We start from the raw sequence: 24,558 nt of genomic DNA, 5'->3' as shown, positions 1-24,558 counted from the left end.
GCACCCATGGCCACCCCCAGCACCCATGGCCACCCCCAGCACCCATTGCCCTCCCTGAGCACCCATAGCCCCCCCCTCAACACCCATGGACCCCCCGCAACACCCATCACACCCCCAGCACCTGTGGCCCCCCTCCAGCACCCACAGCCCCCCTCAGCACCCATGGGCCCTCCCTAGCACCCATGGCCCCCCCCCAAGAACCCATCACACCCCCCCCAGCACCCATCGCCCCCCCCTCATCACCCACAGCCCCCCCCAGCACCCGTTACCCCCTCAGCACCCATGGACCCCCCCCCAACACCCATCACTCCCCCAGCACCCATAGTCCCCCCTTGAGCACCCATGGCCCCCCCCAGCACCCATCGCTCCCCCCCATGATCCCCCCCCCCAGCACCCTGCTCCCCTATCCCTCCTACTTGCTCTCCGATTGGCTCCTCCTCACGCCCGTCCGGCCTCTTCCCCGCTCCTATTGGTTGCCGCGAGAGCCGCGAGCTCTTTGAATGGCTGGGCCGCCTTCAAGCCCCGCCCCCCTCCCGGTTGAACCGGGAAGAGAAGATGGCGGCGGCCGCGGCGGCGGCGGCGGATGAAGCAGGTACCGGGGGAGGCGGGCGGGGGGCAGGGCGAGGCCCGGAGCCCCCCCCGGAACCCCAACCGGGGCCCGGTTCGGGCTCGGGCTCTGAGCGCTGTCCCCTCAGAGCGTTCCCGGGGCCGCCGGGCCGCGCTGTGCTTCGCCGCCATCGCCGTGCTGCTGGGGCTGCCGCTGTGGTGGAGGACGACCGAGACGTACCGGGCCGCGCTGCCCTACGCCGGCATCGCCGCCCTGGGGCGGCTGCCGGTGAGGAGAGGGGGGCGAGTGTGGGGCTGAAGGGGGCTGCTCGGTGGGCAACCGGTGTGCCCAGGTGGTTCCCGGTGGTCCCCGGTATCCGCCCCGGTGGTCCCAGGTGGTCCCCAGTAGTCCCTGGTATCCCCCCGGTGGTCCCCGGTGGTCCCCGGTATCCTCTCAGTGATCCCCGGTGGCCTCGCGGTGGCCCCCCGGTATCCCCCCCAGTGGCCACCCAGTGGTCTCCAGTATCACCCCCCGGAACCCTCCTGGTGGTCTCCCGGTGGTCCCTGGCATCCCCCTGGTGGTCCCCAGTATCCTCCCAGTGGTCCCCAGTGGCTTCCCAATGGTCCCTGGTACCCCTCAGTAGTCCCCGGTGTCCCCCCGGTGGTCCCCAGTATCCCCCCTGGTGGCTTCCCAGTGGTCTCCAGTATCCTCCCCCTCCCCAGAACCCTTCTGGTGGTCCCCTGGTGGTCCCTGGTATTCCCGCAGTATCCCCCCAGTAGTCCCCAGTATCCCCCCAGTGGCCTCCCAATGGTCCCTGGTATCCCCTCAGTAGTCCCCGGTGTTACCCCAGTGGTCCCCAGTATCCCCCAGTTGCCCCTCCGTTGGGTGTCCCGGTGCCCCCCGCTGACACCCGCTCCCAGCTCCAGCTCTCCGTCCCCATCTCCGTGGTCTTCGCCCCGGGCTCGGTGCCCGCCGACCTGCCGAGGCAGCTGCCGTACCGGGACGTGCGGGAGGAGCCGGTTCCTGTCAGCTGTAAGACCCCCACCGGCTGCTACTGCCCCCGGCCCGGCTCTCAGGAGCACTGTGGGCCTGGAAGTTTGCTCGTTTTTTACTCATTTTGGGTTATTTTTCCCCCAACAGCAAGAAGTGACGTGGCGGCCCGCTACGAGGAGTTGTACCGTGGCACCACGGCCAGGGAGGCGGCAGCGCTGGGTGCAGCCACCGCACGAGGTAACAGGGTGAGGGGTCGGGGGGCTGCACGAGGTAATGGGGTGAGGGATTGGGGGATGCCTTGGGGCTGCTGCAGCTCCCGGTGCCCCGTGCGGTGTTTCTCCTGCCCGCAGGGGCCTGAGCGGAGCACTGCTGCCCGTGCAGGAGCAGGTTTTGAGGGTGGTTTAGCAGAAAATGGCTTTGGTACCCTATGGGATGGGGAATGGAGCAAAGCTCCCAGTCCCGCTAACGGTTCTGTCTTCCTCAGAGGCCGATGCCGCTCTGCACGCGCTGCAGGACGCCTCGCCGGGCTCTCTGACCGTGTACGTGGTCCCTGAGAGCTCCCCTCTGCTGCCTCAGGTAGGGAGCAGCGCCCTGAGGTGCCCGTTCCTGCGTTCCCACCTCCCCTGTGGGATGCTGCGGCTCTGGGGCAGCTTGGCCTGGAGGAAACCCCTGGTTCTCCACGCTCTCTGCCACACAGAGATGCAGGAGGCCTTGCCAAAAAGGCCTGCAAAACCCCAGGGAGAAACAAGGAGCACTGGGATCGGGGAGATTTGTGGGGTTGCATCCCTTGAAGGCGCCCTGTGGGGCACAGCTCCCTCCCTGAGCTGCCGTGGGTGGCTCCAGGCGCGTTGGCAGAGCCAACCCCGCTCCCGTCCCTCACCACCACGCCTCCCCCAGGGCACCGACGTCTACGTGGGGAAGCACCGCAGCGCCCTGCTGAGGGCCGGGCAGGGTCTGGCCGCCCTCCGTGCTCGCCTCCAGCAGCTGACACGGGTCATGGCCCTCCCGGCCACCTCCATCGCTGCCGCCCTCGCAGACCGCGTCCCCGACGGCCAGCTCGGCCCCGACGCCCGGCGGCACCTGAAATCCAGCCTGGGTATGGACTTGTGGCCGAGCCCCCTGCCTGTTGGGAAGGCCGGCTGGCTCTCGGGGGGCAAGATGCTGTTCTTGGTGTCCCTGCAGCACCTCCAGATGTCTTTTGGGGTGACAGACCCCCAGGGATTTCCCTTTGCCCTTTGTCAGTTGTTTGGGGATGTGTGCTGGGCTACCAGAGTGTGGCCCCACGTTGAGGAGGGACAGGGAGAAAGGGGTCAAGGTCCTGTGGCTCCTGGGAGCTCCGTCGTGGCCACTTGCCCGGTTTTGGCATCACAAAAGGGTGGCTGTGGCCGTGTCTCACGGGGCCTGGGTGCTCGGCAGGGTACGAGATCACCTTCAGCCTGCTGAACCCTGACCCCAAGTCCCACGACGTGGACTGGGACATCGAGGGCGCCGTCGGCCGCTACGTGCAGCCCGTCCTGGACAAGCTGAGCGCGGTGGCCAACTTCTCAGTTGACTCGCAGGTGAGGGCTGGGAGAGGCGATGGGCAGAGCCCGCCCGTGGCCTTGCCGGGTGCCCTGGCACTCGTTTCTCTGCCAGCAGCACCCGCGTCGACTCCCTGCAGATCCTGTACTACGCCGTGCTCGGGGTGACGCCGCGCTTTGACAAGGAGTCCTCCAGCTTCCTCCTGAGCGCCCACAGCCTCCCGCACGTCATCAACCCCGTGGAGGCCCGGCTGGGTGAGCTCCCAACCCCGCTCTCGCAGGATCGAGCCCTGATGGGGAGTGGGGTGCCTACACCCTTACCTTTTCCCTCCCCGCAGCACCGTGAGCTGCCAGCCCTGACGGAGACTTACCAGGCTGGGTGCTCTGCTCGGGGCTTGCTGCTTGAGGAGAAGCAGGGCTGGGCTCTGTTGTTATTCCTGTGGGGCAGGGGAGAGTTTTTTGACTCAGTCCTGCTTTAGGATCCAGCGCCGCCTCGCTGTACCCCGTGCTGAACTTCTTGCTGTACGTGCCGGAGCGCTCCCACTCCCCGCTCTACATCCAGGACAAGGACGGAGCCCCGGTGCCCACCAATGCCTTCCACAGCCCCCGCTGGGGTGGCATCATGGTACGGGGCCCTGCTTCTGGTTAGGGCTCAGCTCCCCGTCCGCAGCAAGTGCTGGCGGCACTGCTTGGCCCCGGGTGTCCCTCACTGATGTGCTTTCCTGCAGATTTACAACGTTGAAGCCCCTGCTTCCCCCCAGGCCTCCCTCCCGCTGCACGTGGACGTGGACATGGTGCGGGTGATGGAGGTTTTCCTAGCCCAGCTCCGGTGAGGACGCGCTCTTCCCCACCCTGACCTCTGTGCTCTCCTGATCCACGTGCACATTAGCTGGGGACAAAGCGGGCTGTACCCGTGCCAGAGCCCAGCAGCTCATCCGGGGGACTGAGGATGGCTTTTTGTGGCCTCTGAGGTGCTGACCACCAACCAGCACCGCTTCCTGGCCGTGGGTGCTCTTGCCTCTCCTGAGGTGGGAGGTTGGTTTTGTGGGTGGCCATCAGGTGTGGGCTGAGCCCTGCAGGGACTGAACGCACCAGGGAACGTGCAGGCAGGGCTGCGGGCTCGTGCCACAGTCTGGGACCTTCCCCCTCTGCTCCCAGGTTACTCTTTGGGATATCTCGGGAGGAGCTGCCCCCCGAGTTCCAGGTAGAGAGCCCAGGGAACGAGGGGCTGGCCGACTGGGAGCTGGACCGCCTGCTCTGGGCCCACACGGTGGAGAACATCGCCACCGTGGCCACCACCTTGACCTCGCTGGCCCAGCTGCTGGATCAGATCAGCAACATCGTTATCAAGGACGACGTCGCCTCTGAGGTAGGACTGGGGCACCCCGAGGAGCGGAGAGGGGCAGGAATCGCTGTCCCTGTGCCGAGGTGTGGGGTGCTGCCAGGCCTGGGGGCTGCCAGAGGTCCCCAGATGTTTATCTGTGGCCTCCAGCATCGTGTCCTCGTCCTCTGTGGCCAGGGACTGATTGTCTGTGCTGTTCCCATGCAGGTATACCGCGCGGTGGCCTCGGTGCAGGATGCCATGGCAGAGCTGGCTGAGGGCCGCCTGCGCTCCGCTTTCCAGGCCAGCAAGGAAGCCGTCACCTCCTCGGAGCGGGCCTTCTTCGACCCCTCTCTCCTCCACCTCCTCTACTTCCCCGACGACCAGAAGTTTGCCATCTACATCCCGCTCTTTCTGCCCATGGCCGTTCCCATCCTCCTCTCCCTGGCCAAAATCCTGCGGGAGGCCAGGCAGCGCAAGAAGGAGCCCTCCAAAATAGACTGAGCCCTCCAAAATGGACTTGAGCCTTCCAAAAGGGACCGAGCCCGACCCCGTGGAGCGCCCTGGCCTGGCCCCATAGCTCAGGGCTGCATCAGAGCCAGGCCTCGGCCCAGCAGCACGGATGGCCCAGCTGCAGGAGGGGGAAGAGTGACTTTTTTGGGGGTTTTGGGGTGGGAGATGCTCTGGGTCAGGGCCCTGTGCCCTCCACTCGAAGATGCTGCTTGCACCCCTCTTCCTGAGGCCAGAGGGGTGGGGAGAGGGGGGGCTCCCTGCATGCACCCCCTGGTCCTGCACTGTGCTCAGAGCGAGCTGATGTACGAATAAAGAACGCCCCTGGCATGCAGGGGGCTGGCGTGGGGCTCTGCCTGGCTCTTTATCTGGGGGGGTCTGCGTCCTGGCTTATGGGGTAAAGATACCCCAAACCACCTCTGGGGTCTTGTCTTATAGGATATTTAGCCCAAGGTACCTCTTAGGTCGTGTCTTTAGGGGTATTTAGCCCGAAGCCCCTCTGGGGTCCTCTCCTATGGGGTATTTACCCTAAAGCACCTCTGGGGTCCTCTCCTATGGGGTATTTACCCCAAAGCACCTCTGGCATCCTGTCCTATGAGATATTTAACCCAAACCACCCCTTGGTTATCATTATGGGGTTCAGCTGGGGGGGAGCAGCCCTTACTTCCTGGGGGTCTTGTCTCGGTGGGCGCTGAGCCCCAGCCCCCCCGGGGCACTGACACCCCCCTGCGCTCCACCTCCTCCCGGAGGGGGGGGGTCCCCAAAACCCCCTTGGGTCTCCCATGGGTGCATCCCCCCGCGATGCTCTGGGGGCTATCCCGGGGGGGTTCCCTCTCCCCGGGGGGGGGGGTTCCCTTTCCCCCAGGGGGGGCTCCGGGCGGAGCCGTACCGGGGGCGGGCCGGGGGGCGGGCGGGGCGGTGCTGCCCCTCCCGGTGCGGCGGGGCCGGCGGCGGCAGCGCAGCGGGGCCGGGGCCGCTCAGAGAGGCGGCGGAGCGGGGCCATGAAGGTGAAGAAGAGCGGCGGGGCCGGCACCGGAGCCGGGACCGGCACCGGCACCGGGACCGGGAGCGGAGCGGCGGCGGCGGCGCGCACCGAGGAGGAGCTGGGGCGCAAGGCGCTCATCGGGCCCGACGATGTGCTGGGGCTGCAGCGGGTCACCAGCGGTACGGGGAGGGCACCGGGGGGATTTTGGGGGTGATGGGGAGGGAACCGGGGGGCACGGGGAGGCGGTGGCCCCGAGAAAGGGGAAGGAATGGGGATGGTGGGGATGGGGAGTTGGGGTGCGATGCTGCAGGGGGTGGGGGATGCGGCACCGGCAGGGTTGGGGATGTGGACCCCCCCCCACCCCCCGTTACCCCCCAGGGATGCTCAGGTCGGGGAGCAGCCCCCCTGCCCCATAGGGATGCTCAGGTCGGGGAACAGCCCCCCTGAAGTCCCCCTGCCCCACAGGGATGCTCATATTGGGGAGCAGCCCTCCTTGAAGCCCCCTGCCCTACAGGGATGCTTGGGTCAGGGAGCAGCCCCCCTGCAGCCTCCCTGCCCCATAGGGATGCTTAGATCAGGGAACAGCCCCCATGAAGCCCCCTGCCCCGCAGGGATGCTCAGGTTGGGGAGCAGCCCCCATGAAGCCCCCCTGCCCCATAGGGATGCTGAAGTCAGGGGAGCAGCCCCCCTGAAGCTCCCTACCCCCCAGGGATGCTCATACTGGGGAGCAACCCCCCCTGCAGCCCCCCTGCCCCACAGGGATGCTCATATTGGGGAGCAGCCCCCCGCTGTTGGGGGTGGGAGGTCAGGGCTGTGATGCTCCCTGTTGTCCCCCTCCTGCTGCTGTGCCCCTTCATGCGGGGCTGGGCCAAGCTGAACCCCCAGCCCGTGCCCCCTGCAGCGGCGTGGGGGCCACAGATCCAGCGAGGAGGGGGGGCTCCTTTGCCGCAGACCCATCCTGTAGCACCGCTGCTCCTCACAGCATCCTGGGGGGAGCCTGCAGGAGGAGGGTTTGTTGTGCTTGGCCGCACAGCTCGGCTGGGACCAGGCGGTCACTCACGTTTGGATCTGCTGGGATTGCAGCACCACGGGTCGGGAGAAGATGTGTGGCTCAGGCCAGCCTGGCTGTACCTCTGCCAGCCTGTCCTGCTGCCCCCCAGACCCTACTGCATGCCCCGGGTCTCCTCTCTGGGTTGTCTCCCTGCAGGCAGCGTGCTGAGCAAAAGGGGAAGAGGAGAGGGCTGGCAGGGGGTTGGGGGTGACCTGGGTGGCCGGCCGTGCGCCCCTTTGCCTTGGAGCGCTCTGTGATGTGGCATCGGGGCAGGATTCGTGTCTCAGGCTGGGGCTGCGCTGCCTGACAAGCCCTGGGGAGAAAGGATGTGGTCGGGAGTGTCGTGCGTGCAGGCAGCCCCGCGGGCCTGCGTGCTGAGTGAGGTGGGGTGAGAGGCAGGAAGGGTGGGGGGGAAAGCGGGGGGCTCAGCGCTGCCCCCGGGGAAAGGGGTCAGGGAGGCTCCTGGGAAGAGGGGCTGCTGATCTGGGGGGGTCCTGGGGTCCAGCTGAGGTACTGTGGTGGGCTGCAGTGGTGTGATTTAGGCCCAGAAACGCTGCTGCCTGTAGCAGGAGGCGTGCAGCAGGCACTGAAGCGTGCTGCCAGTGTTCTCGGAGGAGCAGCAGTTGGGTGGTGAAGCCGGCGACGGCTGCGTTAAGTGCTGCGTGTCCCTGCTTTACGGGGTCCTGCGTGTCCCTGTGTTTGGTGGTGGTGTCTGGAGGGGCTGCAGACACACGGCCAAACCTTGCCCTGGCTCTCAGGGCGTGCAGACCTCACGTGGCATCACCGTGGCCGGCACGGGGCTGGTTTCCTGCCTCTTCCAGCCTCTGGAGCACAGGAAGGACAGAGGAAACGCGTGGAAATGCCTCGCTGCCCTCCTGGTAGGAGGCTTGCTGGCGTCAGGGTAACGCAGGGGGTGCAGAGGGGTTCTGAAAAACAAGGACCAGGCACCACAACCTGGCTAATGCCTGGGAAGTGCTTGCTGGGCACATGGCAGCTGTCAATACTTGGCGTCCTCAGTGCACATTTTTGGGTGTGGGTGTACAATTTGTCCATGTTGAGTGGGTCTCATTGCCTGACCATACTTTGCAGCACCCCTCCTCAAGGTGTTTCCCACCTGGCGGCTTTAGCAGCAGTATTTTTATAGTCCTTAACATGTAACACTTATTTGGGGTGTTTTGTGGCCTTTACTCATTTCCACGGGTCACAGCAAGTTCATAAAAAGAGACTGGAATTTTTGGCATCGTGAAACCATTCCAGGCTTGTGCTCCAAGCAGAGGGTGCTGCAGGGAGGAGGAAGGACCAGGCTGTGGGAGAGAAGTTCATGGCTACCCCAGCCTGTCCCTTGTGAAGTTGGGGCAGAAATGATGCTTTTGGTGCACTTCTGTGACCCTGAAGTACATGTGTGCAGGGCCGTGGCCAAGTTCACACTTCAGTATATAGTTAAAGGCCTCTTGAAATCTTCCTGCCAGGTCCCTGTAGATTTTTATCCCTGCGGGCCTCTGACAGGCAAACTTTTCTCCCCATTTGCCATGGGACAGCACCTCACAGAAACCACACAGGACAGGATTTACCCACACCAAAGATGCGTGCTGGACCTCTCTGGGGTCTGTGTCTGTCCTCGCCAAGTGTCCAGCACTGAGTGGCCCCAAAGGAGGGGAAGAATCATGCAGCAGGGGATGCCAAAATGATTTTACTTCCTGAGAGCCTTGTTCTAGCTCCTCATTCTCACCTCCCTCTCTTCCTCTTCAACTTTTGGCTTAAGCACTGCCATAAACATGGATTCAACTCCTTCCTCATTCTTTCTGCATGCAGCTCGGTGTATGCACCCTTGGGGTTATGTGCCTGGGGTTAGGACAATATTTAGGGTGTGCCTTGTGCCTGGCTTGAGTTTGGAAGGAGGATATGAACTGGGGGATATGGGGAATGCTCCTCAGACCAGGAGAAAGACCAGCAAGTAGCCTCTCCTGTCTGTGTTTTAATGTGTGGCGAATAAGTGAAGCTTGTAAGGAGTATCTAGTATCCTGACCTTGGTCACGTATGTCTTTTAAAGGGTATTAACAGCAGTGAAAGGCCTTGAGATGCATTAAGGGGACTATCAGAGAATGGTAAATGGAGAGGTACACAGTTAAAATTTCTTTTTTTTTTTTTTCTTTTTTTTTTTTTTCTTCAGCCCTCTTCTTAATTAATCCCTTCCCTTTGCAAGCCTCAGTGCTTGTGCCACCAAGTCATCCAGACTTGTGGCCACAGTCCTTTCAGCAGTCCTGGCTCTGATGCCCGAAGTTGTGGTGCCCCAGCCAGTTTGAAGTTGAAGCAGAAGTCGGTGATGGGGTGAGAATTGCAACAGCGAAATCCTGGTACCCTGAGCATCCCTGGAGGTTCCAGATGGGGTGTGTGAGTTAGGAGAGGGACCACACAGGGTTGCTGGGGTGGTAGCAGGGCACTGTGCTTCCTCCAGGAGGCCCCTTCCAGCCCTGCGCATTAGGGGTGCTCTGACCCTGCAGGAGCTCTTTTGGAGCCAGGCTTTGCTGTCCTGTGCTTGCTCTGCCTGCTGCAGATCTCCTCGATATGCTCCTTTCTGGTATGCTGGGGAGATCTGCTTGCCCCTTTGTCCCAGAAGAGCAGGGTCTCTGAACCCAATCTGCTGCTTGTGGTTGCTATATGCTCACCAGGCAGCGCACAGGCAGGCTGCTAGCCGTGCTCTGGTATTTGGGTGGGGGGAAAGTCCTTGCTTCTGCCTCAGGAAGCACAGCTGGGCTTTCCCTTTCTGATAGGTACAGCTGACGAGTGACTAAATGTTAAATGTCTTGGGCTGGGGAGCTGGAGAAGCAGGATGTGGCTCTGTGGCAAAGTGCGCTCGCTGCTAAACCAGAGAAACCCCTTCTGTAACTAGCCAGAAAAGCCAGCTGGGCTCTGCTCTTAATGTCTTCCTAATAAGCTTAAAGGGGGAGTTGTGCAAACTGTCCTGCATATGCTGTGTCCTTTCAATGTTAAACTCTCCAGCAGTTCCAGATCACTTCTGGGCACTAAAAAGCCTGATGGGTCTGGGGGGCTGCCCCGGGGTTTTTTGGCTGGCCTGGCTCTGGTGCCACTCCAGCTAGATTAGGTGTAAGGCAAACGAACCACTTCCTTTGCAATTAGCAGGATTTGTTACTTGCTCATACAACTGTGCTTGCAAAGAGGAAAACCTTGTGACGTGATTAACTTGGGATTAGCAAAAGGAGCAGGGCAGAGCTCACTTCAAATTGCTATTAATTACCACAGCAGCCAGAGGATCAGAGGAGCCTGCTTGCAGTTATTGGGATGTCGGTGTCTGCGAATGCCACGTTCTGCTCTGTGGGGCCAGCTGAGAAGCTGGGGCCCGGTGTCCCTTGTCCCCAATGTCCCTTGTCCCCGATGTCCCTTGACCACGCTGAATCTTGCAGCTTTGCTGGGTCACGCCGTGCTACTCCCACATTAGCTGCAGGGCAAAGCTAATTCCAGCAGAGCTTTAATTTCTTTCTCTGTCTTTGGGGTTGGAGCCGTCGGTGGTCAGCAGGGAGGTGATATTACTGCCTTTGCAATGCCAGCCCCTTTTGCCAGCATGTGATAGCACCTGCTGTCAAACAGACACGTAACAAAAGGCACGAGGTTGCCCTGTGTATAATAATCTCAGGCACCCGTACAGTTTGCCTCTAATAATATAAAGCTGATCTTATAAGCTTTATATTTTAAGCTTTACTCTAAAGCTTATTTTGTTTTAGAAAACCAAAGGGTTAAATAATTGATTACATACTCGGGAACAATTACAAAACAAAACCTAAGTATAAGGAACACACACTTAATCATTTCTGAAACTAATCTCTTCCTTGAGCTGTCATTTAGGATTTCTCTGAGACTTCTCTCAGCAGCTTTAGCTAAAGGCCAACTTGGCAGAGGGCTGCCTGAACGGGCAGGGCAGACCCTCGGTGGGTGACTTTCCTACCCGATTTGCTGTAGCGTTAACAGGAAGCTGATGTGTGCAAATCAATCTTCAAAGCCGCGCCTGGACTATGACTTTCCTTTCCTTCCCCAATTAATTGAGGAAATTTATTGTACGAGGAGCTGTGATTAGCTGGGGGTGTTTGTCAGGAGGTTAATGAATCACCGTTCTGACTTGTCCGGGGCTGTGATGTGTAAAAGTGTTTTGATATGCTGATTTCTCCTAGCAGAGCAGCATCCCAGGGCTATGTCAAGCTGCTGTCACCGTGGCTTCTTTCCCAGGCAACACAACATACGTCGAGAACCTTTTCAAGGCTTTGTGACAACTCACATCCGAAAGTGTTGTGTAGATGAAGGGTTTTGTTAGCAGTCTCACGCTACAATATGGCCTGCTAGATTTCCAAGGGGAGCACACATGGCATGTGTGTAGCCCAGGATGCCGAGCTGGCAGCTGAGTGGGTTTCTCCTTCTGCCAGTGTTGCTGGTTGGGGCCATTCCGGGTGGAAATGGCAAAGATAACTAAATAAATAGATAAAGGGAAAGCTGTGGTGCGGGCTGGGGGAGTCAGCTTAGTGCAGGGCCTGATTGCTTTGGGTTAGTCCTGTGCAAGACCAACGCGAGCTGATTTTGGTAATGTTCTCTGCTTGTTAATGTTCTCCGCATCGTTTCAGACTTTGTGTGCAGTCAGCATAAACCAGGGGGCAAGAAACAGTGTTTGGAGGCCTTAGGGATGAAGAAAAGGGCAGCTCCTACCTTCCTTAACAAGGCCTGGAGAGCTGTGGTCAAATTAATTGTGAGAGGGTGAGGTCTGGAAAGCTCTAGCAACAAAAACAAGGGAAAAAAAAGCAGGCTGCCACAAACAAGCAGAGCCTGGGAGGCCTGTCGAGGACTCGGTGTGTTGTTTGGGAAGGCACGCTGCCGTGTGGGTGCACCTTATGGGTAACAAGGACCATCACAAACACCCCAGCTCAGACCCTGCTTGGATGCACTCCACGCTTAACGCACAAATGTGTCGCTGCAGAAAAGCTCCCGTGGGAATCCTCCTAGAGCAAGAGCTTCTTTCTCCGGGGCATTCACAGCAGGCTAATTACTGAGCTAGGCAGGAGGGCTGCAGGTGCCTCCCTCCCTGATTACCCCTGGCCTTTGCTCATCCCATGGCTTTAGAAATGGAGTGGGGAGATCCTGTCCTCTCAGCAGGTTCCCAAGAGCAGCAGGGTGCTGGGGGCAGCTCCCCTGGGGAGCGAGGGGTCTGATCTCAGTGCTGAATGTGCAGCAGGGCGATGAGGCAGTCGTGGGGAGCTCTGCCATGCTCCGGTGCCACGTGCTGCTTCAGGATCTTGGCTTGCTTGTCTGCCGTCCTCTTTACAGGGCTTGAACTGCTGAGGCAAAGGGCAGGGGAGATGGTTTAGTGTTTTCATTAGTTGAACTCTGGTTGTCTAAGCAGACGTATCAGTACTGCCTGAAACCTGCCCTGCCTTCCCCTTGAGGTCTCGTACTCAGTCCTGCGTCAACGCTCTGCGTCTTGACTGGGTTTGTGCTATTTTTGCTCGCTTCCTCCTGAGGCTCTCCAATCTGATAATCTCCTAATCTCCAGCTCCTAGCAACTCATCTGCAGTTGTCTTTGCTTTATACCTGGCTTACATCTTGGGAGCAGTCTTCAAAATACCTTCTGACCTTGTTGCCTAATGCGTGTTAAGAAATAGGCCTGCGTGGCAACAGGGGCCGTCTCATCCCCTAAATTCTTGTGATTGCCTGTGCTGGGGAGAGGTGTTCCTATCACAAGTCACTGACATTGCATTTGTTTCTTGTATGGCATCTTCCTGATTTGCATTCTTCACTACCGGAGTTTGAGTTCTTCCTTACCCCTGCCACACTCCGCTCTCCTCTCTGGGTGATTAAAGCTTAAAATAGGAGCTGCCCAATCTGAGCTTGGACGCTCTGATGAGCAGCACAGAAATATCTCTGATGTCTGTGGGAGAGGACACGTGCTTTCCCCTGGTTGCAGAGAAGGAGAGGAGATCTTGAAAGGAGCATGACAAGCAGTGCTAACCCTTTCACTCCTGTGAACAACTTCTCTTCATAAAATGTGCCTGGTGAGGTGGTTGCAAAGGACACCTGAAGTTTTAGCACTGACTTTTAGCTTTCTCTGATGAGGATTAAACACCTAATCTCATCCCTGGGATAACTGAAATAACAGGGAGAGGGCAGGAGGAGAAAGTGCCTTCATTAGCTTTCCTCTTCTGGGGATAGGCATTGTGTGATTTCTCACCTTTGTGTTCCTTTGTAACATCAGCTTGTTAAAATATATGTCTGGAAATAAGAATGAGGGTTCACACTGTACCACTGCTCGCAAAAGAACAGGCAGTACCTGCTGCTATTGTCTGGGCTGTGTTGTTGGTTTCTTTTGCAATCTCAGTTGTTCTTGGGAGGGGAGGAAGGTTTCCCAGGTCAGAACTGGCTCTTTGCTGGATGAGGACAGTGGAGGTACCACCTCAGAGCTGTAAACAGGGAACGAGCAGCCGCTGTGTCTCATAACAAAGCTAGAGATCTCTTGATGAATGCCAAGCTACACATTTTTGTTTGTTTGTTTGTTTGAGCACTTTTTTATACAAAGGGGATAGGAGAATTCATACAGAAATCCATTGTGTCTGGCTCAGGAAGTCCACCACCTCTGCTGCTTCCTGAGACTGCCGCAGTGTTGCTAGCTGTGCTTCCAGCCTCTTCAAAACCATGGTAGGTCTTAAGATAGAAAATGTCCGTAAGAGTAGGGACTTGCAGATTTTTGGGTGTGATACAGAGAATATGGGGTAAAAAAAAAGCCAAAGAAGCACGAGTGGGAAGAGTGATGCGAGTGAGAAGTAAATGCTAGTGTAGTAGGCTTGGCCAATTTGCAAGAGTTTGCTCTGTGCTTTCAGCACAACTTGGTGAGCTTCTTCCAGGAGGATTTTGGGTTTGGAGGTTTGGGATATAGCAATTCTCTGTGCTTTAGGAAGGAGTAGGAAATGCTTCTCTTTTGTGATTTGTTTTGGCACTACTTACTATGGGTACGCCTCAGAACAAAAGACAATCTGCTGGGTTGTCTAAGATGATGCTGATGAGTCCATTCCTCCATTCCCTGTTCAGAGGGTGCTTTCCATCAGTGGTGAATCAGCTGAGTACTGAGGGCTTGTGAGACACCGTGATTATTGGGTTCCTGATGGGGAAACAACACAGCCTGCTTTGGGGGAAGCAGAAGAAACAAGAAAATATTCTGTCCTGAGCAACCAAAACTACCTTTTCTGTAATGATCCACTTCATTTAATGGAGGCTTGAGCAGCATTATGTCTCACTGAAGCAGACGTGGATGCTGCCTCCATTCCCCAAATTGTGCTTACTGGGACTTAGGGTAATGAAAGCAGATGATGCATTTAAGTGCGTCATGGAAGTGTGGGCAACTGGGCCCTGCAGTAATTTAAAAATAAGCGTGTGTGAGATGAGATTAGCAAATTTGACAGTGCTCAGCTAAGCAGAAGTTTCAGCCAATTCCAAGCACAACATTCCCGATAAGACCTACCACGTGCCACGGGTTTCTACTGTGTTTGGGAAGAACATGGCTACAGATTTTTATCTATTTATTTATTTTTTTTAAAATACAAACTAAGAGGAATATACACTTTTTTTTTTTTTTTTTTTTTTTAAAAAAAAAAAAGCACTTGATTGCAGTGCTTTCCCTCTATGGTAGCTAATCCTCCCAGCCGTCACCCGGTTAGATACTGGAATGCTGATTAAAATAAATAAAGGGTTTCAAATACTTTCCGTGCAAAAAGAGTTGGGGGAAAAAAATAGCTCAGGGGTGCCAACGTCAGGAGCAGGAGCCCGATGGGGATTCTGCTTGGGGTTTATTCCTCTTCCGGGGGCTCGGCTTTGCTCTCCTCTCCTGTGGATGAGTCGGGGCCAGTTGCTGTAGCAACACTGCTGCCAAGGAGGGGGATAAAGCTGTTGCCATGGCGCTGGATAGGAAGGAATCCTGCAGAAGGAAAACACTTAATAATTAACTTGCAGACAAATGCAGCTTCAGGCTTGCCTTCGTGCTCTAGGGAAAGTGTCCCGGGCTCCCAGGCGACTGCGGGCCCGTCCTGCAGCCCCTTGCCTTGATGGAGAGCAGCTGGCCGAGCGTGGCTGTGGGAGGTGAATTCGGGGCTGCAGCTGCTTGGAGGTGGGAAGGTGTAGGATGAAATAAGAATTTGGGCTGGCTGTTGTCTTAGATCCTTAAATTACTTATGACCGCATGGCATCTGCATGAAGACTGCTCAACTTTGGGGCTTAGGGCAAGGGGTTTATATAAATTTCTGGCCCCTCATCCTGGGTAGAGTTAAAATGAGAACAGAAAAGACAATGTCATGCACTTCTTAGGGCATTTCATCTAGCAGTAGGCGTTTGTTTTCTTGTGGCTGCGAAAAGATTGAGCTTTTATCTTATTCTTCCTGCTAGCGCAGGTACCCGTGTTAGATTTAATTTGTGCCGTGTTGACAGGAAAAGGGAAACCTCCCTGCCAAATGCCAGAGAGGCTTCAAGCACAATTCTGTCTCAAAGCCTGTTTCCTTTGAGCATTCACCATCTGGTGGTGGTGGTGGAGAGTAGTAAAATCGTCTGGAGAGTAGGTTTAATACTCGTGTTCATCGTCCCAATGAGCGCTCAGACAGTCCTCCAAGTTAAGAAGATTTGCAAAGAATAAAAAGCTTCCAGGAAGGTAAAGGTGCTAGATGTGCAATTCGCATTGAGCCACGGCTAGGAGCAATCTTTCATAATGCTGACTGTGGCTGTCTTTGTCTTTCACTGCAGAGGGGTCTGATTTCTTTAATTACAGATTCCAGCAGGAGAGCTTGTTGTTTGGTAGCTGCAATGTGTGGCATTTGGGATGTTCTTTTGCTGCAGCAGAGCAAGCTTTTATTTGCTCCTTATCTACAGGATGTGAACCATAACCCCAAGCCATAATGTAGGTACCTGATTTGTTGCACCTGTGCTGACGCAGGAGTTGTAATAGACAGGTGTGATCTCCAACAGCACCGTGACTTGGGTTTGTATATTCAATGAATAAGCCCCAGGTGGATGGATATATTTAGAAATAGGAAAAGCAAACAGAAGTAAGTCATTAACTCAGACTAACAACTGCCATTAGTATCTTAGAATTAGAATGTTAAAGTATTACCTCAACCTTGAAACTTCTAAAAGAAGTCTTCTAGAACATGCAGATGCATTGTCATTCAACAGCTATCTCAGCTTTTATACGCACATTTGTTTAGATTTGCCAGGACAAATTATTGGAGCTGCTTTCAATCTGTGCTTATCAGCAAAGTGAAAAGTAATCAGGAGGCACCAGCACTCTTTCTGCGGAGGGGAAGCTGATATTCAGGCCAGAAGGCTGCTCAAGGCACAGCAGGGCTGACGCTTGGAACGATGACTTTCTACCAAAGACACCGCCACTGGTGGAAGCAGGGAAAGGCTCTGTTCCCAGAGCAGTTCCTCGTACTGGGAAAGGCTTCAACGCCATTTCCAGTGCTGAGGAAAAAGTCCTGGCATGGGACAAGCATGGATGGAGAGAAGAGGGTGTGCTTTGTCTGCAGAGGGCTGGAGATAGCAGAGATGGCACAAGGGAGGAGGACAATTCCTGTTCCAGCTAAGTGCAGTCGGCTTAGTGCCCACAAAGCTGCTTAGCGCATGCATTTTGCCAGAGGGCAGCTTTTAAAAGAGGCAAAGCCTCTTACACTGAGAAGGCAAGGATTTGGTGGAGGTGCTGACTATTCTCAATACCCTGGGGAGAAATGGAACCAGGGGATGCTGGCACAAAGTTGGAAAAAAGTGATGACCTTTTAGCACTGGGGCAGAGAGGCCTTTTTCCCATTCTGTCCAAGCAGGGCAGCGTGAGCACGCAGTACTGGGCCTGTCTTTGTAGACATCAAGCCTTCACTTTAATTTGCTTTCCTCTGCAGATTATTTGTGCACTCCAGAGGAAAACGTTTACAAGATAGACTTCACCAGGTTCAAAATCCGGGACATGGAATCTGGCACAGTGTTGTTTGAAATCACCAAACCAGCAGCATCAGGTGAGTGCGCACACAAAATACTGTTTCAATGAACAAACAAATGCTCATGTCTGCTTCCTTTTGCCATGCCCTTTACTCAACGTGTGTCCCAAAAATACGAGACACTTTCACCTACAAGAAGGTTTGAGTCCCAGCTTGCAGCAGAAGTCCTATTCAGGTATCACTTTGTACTAATAGTGAACAGAAGTCATTGCTACTGTATTCTTGTGATTGCCATCTGTGGTGAGAAAGGACAGATGGATATTGTAAATAGAAGCAAAGAAGGAGGAGGTCAGCACTAGTTAGTTTGCTGGCTGTTCATGAGCTAGAGTCCTCCTGTTCCTAGCTTAGCTGTTAGCCTCATGGCTTTTGGTCAGGAGTCTTGAAAATGGTATTTCCAAAAGGGACAACCTTTATGTCAGATGTGCAAACTGAAAATTAGACAAACTGAAAATTTGCATCCTACTCTCGCCTCCATTAATTTGTTAGGTGTTACTTGTAAGCATCAAAGTGTTACTGTTACCAGCGATAAAACAAAACACCAGTGCAACTGTTCTTTTCGTGATCACGTATTGTTTTGTATCTTCCTCATTTCCCTGCATGTGAGAGGAAGTTTTCTGTAGCTTAGAGATAACAAACCCGGTATACTATGGTGAAATGGCTTGTTCAGAGTCACTCTGCAATGCTGAATCAGAGGTAGGAGCAGTAAGTACCTTCAGAAGATGTGTATCAAACCAAAGGGCAGTCTTGCAAACACTCACTGAGTGACCAGCAGTGGATGGCTTAGAGAGGATAGGAAGATGGTAAGCCCATCATCCAGCATTCTTTGAATAGTTTCCTGGCCTATATTATTGTATGATTGCAGGAGTTCCTTCGGAGCAGATGATGTCATCATATTTAATAGCCTTCATTTTTTTTTTTGTCCTATGGCAAGGAATCTCCCTGCTTAACCACATGCTATGGTTAGGACTGTCTACATTTGCTTTGGACCTATTGCATGCTAGTGTCTATTGCATTAAGTGTCCTATAATTATTGCACTAGAAGAGACGGTGAGCAGCTAAGTTTTAAAGCTCCCAATTCATATACTCTCAAAAAACAGAGTTTTGCCTCCCTTCAACGTCAGCGAGAGAAACCTAAGAGGAACTTTGTAACGCAGATAAGAGTTTGGTTGGTTTGTTGTTTCTCTTCTTCTTCTCCTTTTTATTTTTTTTTTTAAACAAATACCTTTAAGGAAATTGTCTTGATAACAGTTTAAAGTTCATTCTGTACAAAGTTGCCCCCCCTCATACCATACTGACTCTGAAATTCTTGTGTGAATCTCATTGTGACTTATTTTATGAACTTGGATAATAAATCCGTTAAAGAATTGAGTGTAATGAAATCACTGAAGTGGCTCTTATTAACAATAAGGAAAATAAGAATTAGAATCTCTAATGCATAGGTCATACTCCTTTAGTTTGGTGAGGAACCCAGAAACTTTGATCTGTGAACCTTTTTGCTCTTAAGGCACATTTTTTTAGTTAAAATAAACAACCATTTACTGTTTGTGCAGACTCTTTACAGAGAGCTCTTTGTTGATTCAGTGTTCTGCCAGAAGGGAGCTTTAGGTATGTTTTGTCCAGGAGAATTGATTTCTGGCACTGCCAAATCAATTGAAATGGTGCAGTCTGGGGCACATAAGGAGAGCAAAACTGCCACTGAAGCTGAGATCCGTGCTTATTGAGGAATAAATCACCTAACGAGGAATATACCACCTATTTTTCACAGTGGTAGTATCAAAAAGAATGTTCTCCAGGTGCAGTCTGTGTGTTGTGCTCTTCGTGAATATAGGCATAAATTTGCCAACCTTGTCAGTGAGCAGAAGAGCCTGGGAAAGGTGCATTCTGGTGCAGAATGTCCTCCAGGTTTTTTTACTGTGCTTCATCGTATCGCGCAGACTCCAAAAAGACACGGAGAGGTTCTCTGTGGAGGAGAGGAAAGTTAATGTGGTATTTTCACTGGATTTCTGTTTCTCAGACGACAGTGATGGAGCTTTGCTTTGCGCTTTTCCAGAACGTGAACACAATGACAAGAAGGACATTGACCCAAATGCAGGCCGGTTTGTACGCTATCAGTTTACCCCAGCTTTTCTTAGACTTCGGCAAGTGGGAGCCACGTAAGTAATTGCTCCTGTCCTACCTTGTCCAGTACAGGAAACAACTGGAATCTTATAAAAAGTGGCTGTTGCTTGTTGATCCTGTCAGGAAGCTGAGTTAATAGGGATCTTTTGGTATGATCTCCAAACATATTTAATGTGTGCCTTGCTTTCTCCATTCCTTTAGCTTGTTTACATACCTCAGGAATAGGCAGCAGGTTGAGGAGATTAATGCTAAAAGAGGCAAAATGATGGGCAGACCACCCAGATATTCCAACTCATTTGCACCAGAATAATGTTTGACATGTCTAGTAGTACATGTGCATCCACCAATAAACCACAGCAAAATATGACACCTAAAGGATCTTTCTGTAAAGCATCAAGCCAAAGTTCTTGCTCCTGTAATACAGCTGAAAGGCCGTATCATTTCTTTAGTATAAGTTAAGTTCGGAGTAATTTATCTGTGGTTATATAGTGTGCACGGGGAGATGCAATTTTGGCTTGTATTTCCTTTTCTAACCCCCAAAGTAGTAGCCGGGGGGGTTCTTTTTCTGTACTGGAGATTTGAGAAGGATATGGGTTATTATATGGCAGGTTCTTTGTTATCTTTGTTTTTCTGTACATTCACTTAAGTTTAAATTAGATCTAATTAAGAGCTTTTTGCCCATTGCTATTACAGCATTAAGTCCATAATACTATAATTGAGCATCAGTTACAGTTTGTAGTAAGAACCTATTTTTTTTACGTATGTAAAATCATGTTGGATTGCTGTTTGATAGATCCCATCAGCAGGAAACATATATTTCACAAGAACTGATGTACATTAGCCTTGGTGGAAAAAAAAAAAAAAAAAAAAAAAGGGATTTTCAAGAGCTAAATTAAAATTCAGCATTTGGTTGTGATAAAAAAAGAATTACAATTTGTTGACAGTGTTTAGAGCAAAGTTGCACATAACCACTTCCTCCTCGTTTTAAAGAGCTACACCGTTTAGATTTTGTCTTGGAAGAAAAAATTATGTACCATTTAGCACCTTTTTGACTGCTATTCTGTTAAAATGGTAAACACACAACTTCTGATTTGTGCTAAACTACTCACAATGTATTCCAAGGTTAGTCATAATTAGTGTATCATATATAATTAATACTACCTTTCTCTCAGAGGTCATGCTTCCTAGTAAGATAAACTTGAATTTGGAGCTGATTGAAACTTCTTCCCTTTTACTATTTAAAAAGCAGAAAAGGATGAAAGACAGTTTATCAGTATATCTATTTTATTTTTAATGCCTATCAGAAGAATTAAAATAATTTAATAGCAGTGTAACTTGGATACAATGCAATAAGGAACTTCTACTGAGTGACGTAGTGAAGTACCCGGTATATTTAGAGGGATCTGTTTTTCACTGAAGATGATTTTAAGGTTGTAAAATTGTCTTGTGTTTCCTTTCTTTTTTTTTTTTTTTTTTTCATAGTAAAAATAATTAAGATAAAGTATAAACTATGATTTATAATGCCATGTGTTGTCATTGTGAACTTTTTAGGAAACGGAGGAAAAGATCCTGTGAATAATACCAGTGCTTTTTAGTTTTGGCTTTTCTTAGAAGAGCTCTATTCTACGTTTCAGGAATGGTTGAAACTCATGCTTAAGGAATAAAACTCATTTCACTCTTATCTTTCTTTTTCAGGGTGGAATTCACAGTAGGGGACAAACCCATCAATAACTTTCGCATGATTGAGAGGCACTACTTCCGGGATCAATTGCTCAAGAGTTTTGATTTTGAATTTGGGTTCTGCATTCCCAGCAGTAAAAATACTTGTGAGCACATCTATGAATTCCCACAGCTCTCCGAGGATCTCAGTAAGCTCTTTTCAATTACTGTGAGGTTAATCTCAGGTGTTTTGTAGAAGCACTTTCTTACAAGCTGTCTATAAAAAGTGGCTATGGCAGAATACTTCCAAGTACCTCCCAGACAAAGATTTATTTATTTATTTATTTATTTATTTATTTATTTATTTATTTATTTATTTATTTATTCCCTTCATAGAAGGGAAACTTCAGTGTCTGGGATAATTGTGTCTTTATAAAAATAACTAAAAACTAGGACTACAAAGATATCCAGTTATGTTCTATTTTACTGTTTTATATACTACATTGATTGAGAAGTTGTTTTTTTTTTTAGTATGACCATAACTTTTATTTTTTCTCCCCTCTCCCAAGACTAACAGGCAGGAATACTAAATCTGAGTGACCTTACATTCTTTATAACCCCGATAATGTATGTCAGTACTCGTATTACAGTCTGTGGAAAATGCAGTGGTATACTGCTGTCTCACCACAAGAAATTTCTTTTGAACTGTTTTGAGGATAGGTAGAACACTTTACTTTGTATGGTGCCTTAACATGTTTGGGTTCCTTAGAACTTTAAACAAAGGGTTTGGGTAGTTTTTTGGTTGGGCTTTTATTTTTTATTTTTTTTTAACTTGAGAGTTTGCTGCTATCTGAGTAATGCTATTAAACATAACTGAGACGCAGTCTCCACAAAACCCAGTGCAGACTATTTGCCTCCCTGTAACCTTTTTTTTTTTTTTCCCTGCAGTTCGAGAGATGATCCTTCATCCATATGAGACACAGTCGGACAGTTTCTACTTCGTAGATAACAAGCTGGTGATGCACAACAAGGCGGATTATTCATACAGTGGAGGACCTTGAGCACAGGATGGGCAGCCAACCTGTGCTGGCCTTCACTTTCCTATCGAAGTCGTCAGGGACACCAACACCTTCGGTTCAGTTGCCTACAACGTCAACTGGACAAGAATCCACAAACCAAGGACTCTGCCACAGTAGGAGTTTCATGACTAAATTTGCCAGTGTAATCTCTTTCGATCTTTGAAGCAGACCCAGTTCTTCAGAACCCTAAGCAGTTCTACAATGCTAAGTGATCTTTGGATACCACTTCCCTAAGTTCTTTAGGTGTCTGCTTTGAAAATGGCCTTGTGGGACCTGGGGGATTTTGCCCTAATTGTGCGGATTTGTGTTCTTGTCCTCAAGCATTTTTAGGACGTGATTGCTTTCTCAAAGAATGCAATCAGAGAAACCACGTGAGTGGATGGATGCAAATGCAGAGTTTTGTTTATTTCTTTCTCTTTGTGAATGCTTCAAAAGCATGGTCAATGTAACTTGTACATCCAGTTGAAAACCTTTCAAAATCAAGTATCATCCTTAGATTATTTCTCTAAATAAGCATCTCATCCTTTTGTTTTGTTCCTTCTATGTATATTTTTTTTAATCTTGGAAATAATGAAACTTGCAGTGAAGACCAGTATTTCAATGACAGCTATTTTTAATCAGGTACTGTCCATTTGCATTTCAGATGGAAGCAAAATAGTGTTGAGTGTATACAAACCCTCATAAGCATTCTCCATTAATTTCATTTCTTGCAAATTGAATCTAGAATAATCTGGAAAAAATGAAGGATTTTAGTTTTGCTTTAACACTTATACATAGCTAACATTCAGCCTATTCATGCTATACATTACACATGCCTGTTCTCTTTCATCTCTGCTCATAGTAAAACAAGGGCTTCAGCAATGCTTGCTAGAGCAACGCTTTGATTTGTCTAGGGCAATCAGAAGGTGTGGAATATCCAATTTTTCATTCGTGTCTGAAGAATGTTATAATGGGTGTTTTTCCCTTTGTTAAAATTGTTTTGCATTGGATATTAATACAAGAGAATCAGTCTAATAATGTAGCCTTTAAGCTACAGCAAAAATATAGCAAAAGCTCTCTCTTCAGACTCTGTAAGAAGTCTAAGAACAATCTTGCACAAGTTTCTCAGGCTGTACTTCTTAGAAAGGTATTAGTGCAGTGAAATAGCAACATCAAAAGAGTAAACTAGTGCATGCAAAACAAAACCTGAGAAGGCTGTGTGGGGTGAAAATCTTTCATCCTTTATTTTTGCCTAAGTAGCCTGTTGTCATGAAACCCTTACTCTAAAGATGAGTTCAGAGATACTTAAAAAGAAAAAAATAAAAGGCAGTTGCAGTTTGTAGATATTTCTATAAATACTTGATGTCTCCATGTCTATTTCTGTGAGTTTAAGTGGAACGTTGTATGTTAGCTTCAGATATGTGTGACTGTAATAATTTTTATAAAATAGCATTTCCAGTTAACATCTTTCTAGTCACAGTCCAAATCAAACAGGAGAACTACAAATGGTTTCAAATGCAGCCATCTGTCTAAGAACAGGGAGATTTTGTACTATTACTGGAGTTGTGATCATTATCAAATGTGTTAGCATTTGTATCTGTTTTGGCTTTCTTTAATGCTGAAGGAGGATTCAATTTTCTAAAGAAATACAGTGAGTTTAGGTACTGTACTCTTGTACTGTAGTACAAGTTTCTTTTTTTTTTTTTTTTTTTTTTTAAGATTGAAAGTATGTAGAGTTCACTGATTTTACACAGTATCTTACAGTAATTATTATCACAATGAGATTTGTATTTATTGCTATTTTTTTGACTCTAGTGTATAAAACCATAAAATTTAGCCTACAGCTGACTTACCAGTTTGAGGTTTGCAAAGAATTTCCTTATTATTTGTAATATACTTTGAGCTACTGATCACTAAGTTTTATAGCACAACAATTACTAAAGGTGAAAATAGTTTCAAAAGTCTAGGTCCTCCTCACTTTTTTTTTTTTTTTTTTTTTTTTTTTCCCATCAAGGATGTTAAACTACCCTTATATTCAATGATGTTTTGCAAATTTGAATATTGATTACTTTTGTTCCAACTCTTGGATGAGCGTATGTACTGACTTGAAGACAGATCGAGTGTTTCTGAGTAGCACCTCCTATACAGTTTTTTTTTTTTTTGTTTGTTTGTTATCTTTAAACTCTTACCTGCTGTTCATAACAATCACTTCTGTGCGTAAGGCTTTTAAGAGACTTTCAGCAATGGTGCTTGGCCAGAATTACCAGTCTTACATTTCCAACAGCTATATCATGTCAGTATATTTCTGCGAGAGCAGTAGTTGTTCTTTGGTGTGGACTCTTGTCAGTCTTGGATTATCATACTCAGTATCCTCTCTGTATATGAATATCATAGCAAATCATTGTTTGCTGCACTGAAATGGTCATATCCTGCTCCTTTTTTTTATGCTACCTCCTTTAAAGACTTTAGGATTCAAAAACAAAGATAATTTCCTAAAAATGTTGCTGTAATCAACTAAAACATGCCCCTATGAAAAAAGACCCTAAAGAAATTTACCTTGTTCCCAGCAGTGCACTATGATGTTGTTGAATGGACTTTCTCACGTTCTGTGTTTTACAGTAGGTTTGAGGTTAAACATAAGAGGATGAACTATGCACAACTGAGCTCCGTCCTGAATTCTGCTAACTGTTCTGATAATTCAGATTCTATGAGTTGTAATTTCAGGCTAATAGAAAATTTAGTGTGAATCATACAGGAGATATTTTACTAAGCAA

General features: G+C 50.5%; 2 protein-coding genes across 2 annotated transcripts; both read left to right on the top strand.

Moving 5' to 3' along the window:
* The first annotated feature begins 538 nt into the window (after window positions 1-538).
* PIGS (phosphatidylinositol glycan anchor biosynthesis class S) lies at window positions 539-5,240 on the top strand. Its single transcript, XM_082776100.1, has 12 exons — window positions 539-592; window positions 696-835; window positions 1,468-1,579; window positions 1,688-1,777; window positions 2,025-2,116; window positions 2,438-2,636; window positions 2,957-3,099; window positions 3,201-3,315; window positions 3,540-3,685; window positions 3,789-3,889; window positions 4,219-4,429; window positions 4,610-5,240. The coding sequence occupies exons 1-12, from the start codon at window positions 556-558 to the stop codon at window positions 4,883-4,885; spliced, it is 1,662 nt and encodes a 553-aa protein (XP_082632226.1). The 5' UTR covers window positions 539-555; the 3' UTR covers window positions 4,886-5,240.
* Window positions 5,241-5,892: 652 nt separating this feature from the next.
* On the top strand, window positions 5,893-23,782 carry UNC119 (unc-119 lipid binding chaperone; the record flags this gene model as incomplete). The annotated part of the gene is made up of 5 exons (XM_082776074.1): window positions 5,893-6,055; window positions 16,854-16,967; window positions 19,000-19,102; window positions 20,763-20,935; window positions 21,675-23,782. 5 exons carry the CDS (start codon window positions 5,893-5,895, stop codon window positions 21,785-21,787), a joined length of 666 nt encoding a protein of 221 aa, XP_082632200.1. The 3' UTR covers window positions 21,788-23,782.
* Window positions 23,783-24,558: the final 776 nt, after the last annotated feature.

Source organism: Aythya marila, assembly GCF_965140915.1.
Source record: "Aythya marila genome assembly, chromosome: 20".
Taxonomy (NCBI): domain Eukaryota; kingdom Metazoa; phylum Chordata; class Aves; order Anseriformes; family Anatidae; genus Aythya; species Aythya marila.
This window is presented reverse-complemented; position numbering and strand designations above follow the sequence as displayed.